Raw genomic sequence first — 9456 nt, 5'->3', positions numbered from 1 at the left:
AAAACTGAAGTCATTGCATTTGGAAACAAAGATGAAGTTCTAAAGGTGAATGCATACCTTGACTCTACGCGTCAAACAATTAAAAATCAAGTCAAGATTCTGGAGAAAGACCTTAGTTTCAGTAGTCATGTCAAAGTAGTAACTAAATCAGCATACTATCATCTCAAAAACATTGCAAGAATTAGATGTTTTGTTTCCAGTCAAGACTTGGAGAAACTTACTCATGCCTTTATTACCAGCAAGGTGGACTATTTTAATAGTCTCCTCACCGGCCATCCCAAGAAGACCATTAGACAGCTGCAGCTCATCCAGAACACTGCTGCCAGGATTCTGACTAGAATCAGAAACTCTGAGAATATCACACCAGTCCTCAGGTCCTTACACTGGCTTCCAGTTACATTTAGGATTGATTTTAAAGTACTTTTACTCGTTTATAAATCACTCAATGGCCTAGGACCTAAATACATTGCAGATATGCTCGCTGAATATAAACCTAACAGACCACTCAGATCATTAGGATCCCTTGTTTTATTTTTGTAATTATTTTTTATGATTATTTTACTTTCTTTTATGTAAAGCACTTTGAATTACCATTGTGTACGATCTTTTGCAGTTCAGTACAGGATTTTCTCTCTGACGCCCAACAGGAAACCACTCGATGGGTCTGGAATCACAGTGAAAATCATGGTAAACACTGTTATTTAACACACACACACACACACACACACACACACACACAAACACAGAATGGTTTTGTATTGTACAAACTGCATTTTCTATCGCCCTACACCTAAACCTACCCCTCACAGAAAACTTTGTGTATGTTTAGATTTTCAAAAAAAAAAAAAAAATGTAGTATGTTTTTTAAGCGTTTTGAATTACAGGGACACATGAAGTGTCCTCATAAACCACCTTCACATTGTAATACCCATGTCATTATACAAATTTGTGTCCTCATAAACTACATACCACATAAACACACACATACACATACACACACACATTCATGACATGTCAGCTGTAATGAGCGCTGATGATCTCTGCAGTCGCAGTGTTCATGCTGATTTTTGTGTTTCTGAAGAATCCACAAGGCATCACAGTTTTATCAGAGAAGATATTTCCAGTCAAAATGATGAAGTCTGGAAATTACATCATTCCTGAGATGGCCAGGTGTGTAAAATGCTGTCAGGACTGAAGCGACTCAATTTGAGTAAATTTACAGTAAATTTGTTTACAGTGTAGTGTTTATAACATTAAATTACATATTCTAGTAGACCTTCTAAACAAAATTATGAACATATCAATTACCATAATAGGGACCCCTTAAATGTTATTGCCTTAATGACATTTCCAGTCCACACCTATGAAGAACTTTGGAACATTTAAACCTCATTTACAGAAAAGCACGTGTGTTGTGTTGAAACATCTTCGGCACATTTTCATGGCCATATATGCTGTTCACTAATTATTTTTCGATCAACAGAGCAGCTGCCAATTTACCAAAGGTTGAATGTACACAACCAGTTTTTGCAGGTCATTTACGGGAAATCTGAATTGGACTGCAGTGAACTCTTCAAATCTTTATGAGCTCTATATGAATCTCCTGTTTGATTCACAAAACTGCACTCAGTTTTACTGACAGCAGCTTTATTTCTGCATTATACACCATGTGAACTTGTGTGTTTGATTCTGGAAGATATGAGATAATGAGAAGAATCACGGTCCCTATCGCTGAAATAAAAATAGAAACAATTTGTTACCTACTGTATATATTACTTGCTATTTTTAAATTCTACACTAGTGAACTGAAGCATCAAACTATTTTAAAAATCTGTGTTGGCGATTCCAAACGGTAGGAAATGCAAACAAACAGACTGAGAGAGCGTGCAGTTTGGACTCTGAGGTTGGTGGAGGCGGGTATAAATCAGAGCTGCTGCAGCTTCACAGACGCTCACAGGAAGACACACACAGACAGTCAGGATGGAGGTGAAGCTACTGTTTCTGACTGTTGTTCTGCTCTCCTCACCGCTCCTCACACTATGTGACCCGCTGTGAGTATCAAACACACTGTTTGTTCATGGATTCACTAACAGATCTGTTCTCAAACGCTCTGATTTGATCTCCTCAGGTTTGTTCTGTCGGCTCCTAATCTGCTGAGGGTGGGTTCCTCAGAGAACTTGTTTTTGGAGGCTCAGGATTACTCTGGAGGAAACATGAATGTGAAGATCATAGTAAAGAATCATCCAAAGAAGAACCTGGAGATACTGTCTAAATCAGTGACACTGACCGCAGACAACAATTTCCAGATCCTTACAGATATAAAGGTGACGCCACTTTGACATACTTTGTCCTTATGTAAGCATATGTGAGTGATTCTTCAGAGGGCAAACTTCATATTTGTACAATTATATTTACAATTAATTTGCTTTTATCCATGTTGCTCAGATTCCAAGTGATAGGGACTATTTCTCTGACGATCCTCTGGAGAAGCAGTATGTGTATCTACAAGCTCAGTTTCCATCCGTCACTCTGGAACAAGTGGTCCTGCTCTCATTCCAGTCTGGATATATATTTGTCCAAACAGACAAGCCCATCTACACACCTGCTAGCACAGGTACGATTAAGTGCTGAAAACATAGCATATATAGAGTGTATTCACAATGTGAACTTAAAACATGTTACATCAGCATGCCATTATTCTGCTTATTGTTAAACTGACGCTTTTATGAAGGTTTGTATCTGCAGGAAATAAAACCATAAGAACTCAAATTTAAATTTCAGTTTGACCTCTTTTGCAGTTCAGTACAGGATTTTCTCTCTGACGCCCAACATGAAACCACTCGATGGGTCTGGAATCACAATGGAAATCATGGTAAACACTGTTATTTAACACACACACACACACACACGGTTGTATACTGTACAAACTGTATTTTCTATCACCCTAAACATAAACCTACCACTCACAAAAAACTTTGTGTATTTTTAGATTTTCAAAAAAAAACTAAAAAAAGTATGTTTTTTAAGCATTTTGAATTACAGGGACACATGAAGTTTCCTCATAAACCACCTTCACATTGTAATACCCATGTCATTATACACATTTGTGTCCTCATAAACTACATACTACATAAACATGCACACACACATACACACACACACACACAAATTCATGACATGTCAGCTGTAATGAGCGCTGATGATCTCTGCAGTCGCAGTGTTCATGATTATTTCTGTGTTTCTGAAGAATCCTCAAGGCATCACAGTTTTATCAGACAAGATATATCCAGTCAAAGGGATGAAGTCTGGAAATTACATCATTCCTGAGATGGCCAGGTGTGTAAAATGCTGTCAGGACTGAAGCTACTCAATTTGAGTAAATGTTTAATTGCCTTTAGTATTTATTTCAGGACAATATCTAGTAATTTATAAGAAACAATATTATCCCGGCTCTTGGTCTGTTATCATCTATTTTAAAGTCATAAACTGCATTTTTTATTATTTTATAATGTTTCCTGAGGTGCAATTACAATGTTAGTGTGACTCTTACATAAAAAAAAGTCATAATTTAGAAATAAAAGGCAATTTTCTTAGCCCTCTGAACGCTCTGTTTGAAGTGGCGTGTCTGCTGTCAGACTTGGGAAAAGCCCATTGTTATGATTGGCTAAGAACGTTTAAAATTAAATAAGTATAAGTGGAGCTCTCTCGAAATCTTTTACTGTGTTTTTAATATTACAGCTGTCGAGATTATCTAGTCGTGAAAAGTGTTGACTATAGCATTACATGTATAGTATCTTAATGTAATTTCTCTATATTACTTTCATTTTATTACAAGTAGGTCTACAGCGCCCCCTAAAAAAAAAAAATGCTTTACCAGACGGGCATCAGGAAGCTGTTGCTGCTGCACGTGCTACTGTCTGTGTAGTCTATCGCACATAGGACACTTTTTTTTGTTGCATTATCAGATTAAATGCGGTGATCCAAAACAGTGAATCTAGCCATGCTTAAGGCAACAGTTTGCTTCAAGAATGACCACACTACTGGCATGATCTTATTGCTAGCACACCCAGAGCACATGTGAGCTATTTGTCTTATCGGCAAGGCATATTAGCATTATTTTTTATATCGGGCCGATGCCAATGTTTGCATTTTAAACCTGCAGTGGCCGATTCCGATAAAGGTTCGATGATATTGTGCATCGATACCTTTAGTCCCTGTATCTCCCTTCTGTCCTTCCCAATTCACTAAAGTCTTATTAATACTTCTGCGTCGGTGTAGCTAGCTACATTGTAGGCTGTGTGTAGCAATGTGTCAATTCTACACAAACCGCTGAAGTATAAATCAGCCATAACGTGCCAGTGGGTGGGGCCAAAGATACAATAATGTAGAAGTAGGTGTTGATCTGATTCTTCAGAGGTGGTCTTTCGCGGCACTAAGATGTCATAATGTGACAAAATCAGAACTTACTCTGAAACTGTTTTCACACTTTTGAAACTGCTATGATTGCCTCCTTGGTTACCATAGCAATGTTTTGCAGTCTTGAATGTTTGGCATTCGCTACTTTTTGTTGTATATTAAGTAATGTTACTGTGACCAAAGACTCATTATTTTCGGCGATTTTAACTAAACCACCAGTAACATAGCCATTGTGGGGTTTTTTATGTTTGGAAGGCTACTTTACAGCGCACACTCTTGAAGGGTTGCTATGTCCCCTTATTATAATTAAGCGATGCTTATTAAGAGCCTTTGGGCTTGTTGTTTCGGCTTGGCTCTAAAAACAATCAAGTTTATGGAGTTAATAAAATAGGCAGGTGCAGGGCACTATATTTTGGTAAATGGCTTATTTCCAAAATATAACACGTTTAGATGTGAGTTTATTATGTTTATTAATTTTGTTTTTCCTAGCAAGTTTTAGCAACACAAATGACAAAACTTACCCTGTAATTTCTTTCTTGCACCACACATACCAAAAAGACACAACTCTGATGCACATATAAATAAATCATTAACAACTAGTCGTTCAGTTCGCTTCTGTACACACTGTGTAGAATTACCGTAAATGCGGTTGTCACTACCTGCATTTTTCGGGAGTGAGTTCAGTTGTAGAATGCAGTTGACACTCCCTTATTAAATTACCACACCGTGCACTCTCAGAAAAAAAGGTACAAAAGCTGTCACTGGGGCGGTACCTTTTCAAAAGGTACACTTTTGTACCTTTTAGGTACTAAGATGTACACTTTGGATACTAATATGAACCTTTAAGGTACCAACATGGACTCTTTGGGTACAAAGTTGTGCCTTTTGAAAAGGTACCACCCCAGTGACAACTTTTGTACCTTTTTTTCTGAGAGTGTGTGTGTGTACAGAACAGGATTGAGCTCTAAATCGTTAATTGACTAATTAATTTAGCTACAGTGTGTGCGTGGCCTATGTTTCAGCTCTGGGATCTGGAAGGTTGTCACACTGTTCTCAAACACTCCACAGAAGAACTTTACTGCAGACTTTGAGGTCAAAGAATATGGTAAGACCTGTGTCCCTTGTTGTGTAAGAATACGATAACAAGTCAAAGAATGTATTTACTTATTTGTGTGTCTGGTTTGGTCTTAGTGCTTCCAACATTTGAAGTGAAATTAAAGCCCAGTAAGTCCTTCTTCTATGTGGGTGATGAGAGTCTGACAGTCGACATTGAAGCCAAGTAAGACAAAATACGTTCTGCTTCATTGTATTCATTGTATGTTTAATGTGTGAAAACACTGATATGACTGCATCAATCTGACATCACTGGGTAACCCCAACTAAAGATAATTTTAAAGGTCAGATCAAAGTAAAATGGTGAAATGGCTCCTTTCCATCTCAACATAAAAGGTCCAAGCTGCTCTTTTTCTATGTAATGAAGTGCATGTGGATCAGGGACAGTCATCGCCTCTATTCAGTTTTACAGCAGAGACTGAATGTGCTTTTATAGGTACCTGTTTGGACAGAAGGTGGATGGAAATGCGTTTGTGGTGTTTGGTGTGATGGAAGATGAGAAGAAAACAAGTATTCCTGCATCTCTGCAAAAAGTTCAGGTGAGAGACATTAAACATCTCGCCTGTTGGGATACATATTATTTCTTCTCACCTAGAGGACAGTTTAAATAAGAAGTTAAATAGGTTTTTATTGTGTCTTGTAGACTGATGTTGCTGTGTTTCTCATGTGTGAATAGATCATGACAGGAAAGGGTACTGCAGAACTGACCAATCAGATGATCACTGACACCTTTCCAAACATTAACCAGCTGGTTGGACGATCAATCTATGTTTCAGTCAGTCTATTAACAGAAAGTGGTAAGACTCAACAGATCTGTATGCACATGTTTACCTGCACGTGTGTGATTGTATGAGAAGCTAATGGTTTGTGTGTTTCAGGCAGTGAAATGGTGGAAGCAGAAAGGAGAGGCATTCAGATCGTGACGTCACCGTACACCATCCACTTCAAAAAAACACCACACTTCTTCAAACCTGGGATGCCCTTCAGTGTCTCGGTAGCCAATGTTAATGAAAAAGGAAGGGTCTCAAGAGTAGGGTGTACATTTTAGGACATCCTCAAGACCTCAGTCATATGACGAAAAGGCATCATACCTCAGACTAAAAGGCTTCAGGTCTCAGGAAAATCATATTGTTAGCTTGTATGTTGGCAAACTATAGTTACGTTAAAGAGATCTTTGTGGCTATTAGACTGCATAGTTATAAGCACATCGCTTCTTTGTGTACAGATGTTACTGGGGAAACAGCTTGTTTTCTGCGCCTACTGTTAGAAAGTGAATCTGCAATATAATTCACCCCATTGGAGTTTTTCTGCAGACTAATGTCAAACGGGATGTTCTGTTCTGTATATAACATAACCAGTGTAACATTTAATTAGGTAACACTTTAGAATAGGGAACACTTATTCATATAAACTATGACTTTTCCCTCAATAAATTCCTAATTTGCTGCTTATTAATAGTTAGTAAGGTAGTGGTTAAGTTTAGGTATTGGGTAGGATTAGGGATGTAGACTAAGGTCATGTAGAATAAGGCATTAATATGTGCTTAATTATAACTAATAAATTGCTAATATTCTAGTAATATGCATGCTAATAAGTAACTAGTTAAGAGACCCTAAAATAAAGTGTTACCAAAAATGTATCATATAGGCAACTTCTTAACTTCGGTCTCTCTTTCTCTCTCTCGTTGTAATTCTAATCTAAAGCCATACTGTCACAGTTTATTCATGTTTAAAACTGTAAAGCAGCTGCTTTAAAGTAATCTATTCTATAAATGGCTAAATATGCTTAAACGTGACGTGAATTTAGTGGAGTGATTGCAGAGCTGGTGCAAACATATCCACGTCGCTATGATGATCAGATGTTTTCTTATTTGCCGCTTTCTCACCGCTGTCATTGTGTAATGTGTTTATTTTGTTATCAAGAGGAAAGCTCACAGCACATAATTACATATTCTTCTAAACTCGGCTCTCCGCAGCATGGATGGCGCTGGGATGTTCGCTAATACAGCCGTGAATATTATCGGCATTTTGAGTCCATTTCACCCGATGCCTTTTTGTCTGAGGCCGTTTTGCCAGATGCCTAATTGTATGAGACCTGACACCTGACATTGTTTTTCCTGGACCTGAAGCCTTTTAGTCTGAGGTATGATGCCTTTTCATCATATGACTGAGGTCTGAGGATGTCCTAAAATGTACACCGTACAAGAGGCATTTTTTGAACATGAGGCACTTGTGTTGAAGGTGCTGAAAAGCAGTTAGACACGATAGTCATTTACATAGAAAAAAGCAATTAATTAAAAAGCAACACAGTCTAAACATGTTTTGTGCGAATGGCCCTTATGGTACAGCCAGTACAATACAATGAAAGCATTTAATCTGCATTTAAAATGTGAATGAAATATAGTAATGTGTTATCAATATTATTTATGAACTAAATCCAGCAGAAACTCCAGCACAGTCTGCAGATTTTAAAACACTCATGACAGACCTCACTACCTAAACCTCACTGCAATTGGCTGCTGCCTGGCATTTTTCATGTGTCATTTACATAAAAAGCATTTCTTATATTTTTGATGTTGATGTCTGCAGTGGTAATTTACTGTTAATGTTACAACATCTCATCCTGGAAATCTACCAAAACTAATTTACACTTAAAGCCCCTGTTAACTAGAAAGTTAAGAGCCTGAATGTTTGTAGAACCTATGAAACAGTTTAATTAATTTTTGGTCTGGGTTTTATGAAAGGTCTACATAACAAATCCTGACCAAACACCTGCTGAAAATGTGGATGTGGAGGTCAATTCTGGAGAGGTCAGAGGTCAAACAAAAGCCAATGGCATTGCAAAAGTTACAGTCAATACTCTGGGAGGATCTTCAACACTGGACATCACTGTAAGACCTGCCATCATAACAGCACTGATGTTCAGTCTAGTGGAAAATAGATCAGTTAACATTTGTTGAACAAGAAGTGGAGCATATTGTTCACAGCACATCAGAAAACAATATATATATTTTTTTTCCAGGCAAAAACCAAAGATCCACAAATAAAAGACGAAAAGCAACAGGCAGTTAAGAAGATGACGGCTCAGGCCTACATTCCCAAAAGTGGCTCCAACAACTACCTGCACATCGGCATTGATGCTGCTGAGCTTCAGATCGGTGATTCAATGACAGTCTACCTGAACACTGGTAAAAGCCCAGGAGTCAAAGATCAAGACTACACATATATGGTAAAGATGATGGTTATTTCTCATTCAGCTGCACTACAGCAGCTTGTGTTTGAAACCGTATAAATGTCACAAATGCTTTTAACTCGTCTTCCTCATTTTCAGATCTTAAGTAAAGGTCAGATTGTAAAAGCAGACAGGTTTAAGAGGAAAGGACAATCTCTAGTGGCTCTGTCTCTGCCTGTAACCAAAGACATGGTGCCGTCCTTCCGCTTTGTGGCTTATTACCATGTGGGCTCGTCTGAGGTGGTGTCTGATTCGGTCTGGGTGGATGTGAAGGACACGTGCATGGGAAAGGTGGGTCAACCATCACAAGATGCAGCTTATGTGCCAACTAGGTCTGTTTTTCTGACACACCATCTCTTGTTTTAATAACAGCTCCAGATTGAGGTGAAGGAGAAGGAGAAGAGGAATACCTATAGCACAGGAGAAGAGGTCAAGCTGCAGATAACTGGAGATCCTGGAGCTAAAGTTGGTCTGGTGGTGGTTGACAAGGCTGTGCAAGTCCTTAACAAGAAGAGACTCACTCAGACTCAGGTGAAGGATCTTTTTCAGATGTTATGGCACAATCATCTTGTTACTGTTTTTCACAAAACATACATAATTGTCTTTTTTGCACCTCTAGATCTGGGACGTCATAGAGAAGCATGACACCGGCTGTACAGCAGGAGGTGGGAGGGACAGTATGGGGGTTTTCACTGA

General features: G+C 38.3%; 1 protein-coding gene across 1 annotated transcript in view; it reads left to right on the top strand.

Annotated features, from left to right (window-relative positions):
- Nucleotides 1–1945: 1945 nt before the first annotated feature.
- Nucleotides 1946–9456, top strand: part of LOC107594228 (complement C3-like) — a gene marked incomplete at its 3' end in the record, with an annotated part of 9521 nt that continues 2010 nt past the window's right edge. Inside the window, exons 1-10 of the mRNA XM_016284187.1 lie at nt 1946–2051; nt 2129–2324; nt 2446–2614; nt 2799–2872; nt 3248–3336; nt 5439–5521; nt 5608–5695; nt 5966–6068; nt 6206–6326; nt 6408–6523. Coding sequence (XP_016139673.1) covers nt 1981–2051; nt 2129–2324; nt 2446–2614; nt 2799–2872; nt 3248–3336; nt 5439–5521; nt 5608–5695; nt 5966–6068; nt 6206–6326; nt 6408–6523 — 1110 coding nt within the window. The remainder of the gene's footprint in view (nt 2052–2128; nt 2325–2445; nt 2615–2798; nt 2873–3247; nt 3337–5438; nt 5522–5607; nt 5696–5965; nt 6069–6205; nt 6327–6407; nt 6524–9456) is intronic.

The sequence above is a fragment of the Sinocyclocheilus grahami genome, unplaced genomic scaffold, assembly GCF_001515645.1.
Source record: "Sinocyclocheilus grahami isolate Dianchi unplaced genomic scaffold, SAMN03320097.WGS_v1.1 scaffold181.1, whole genome shotgun sequence".
Taxonomy (NCBI): domain Eukaryota; kingdom Metazoa; phylum Chordata; class Actinopteri; order Cypriniformes; family Cyprinidae; genus Sinocyclocheilus; species Sinocyclocheilus grahami.
Note: the sequence above shows the minus strand (reverse complement) of the source record. Positions and strands in the feature narration are given on the sequence as shown.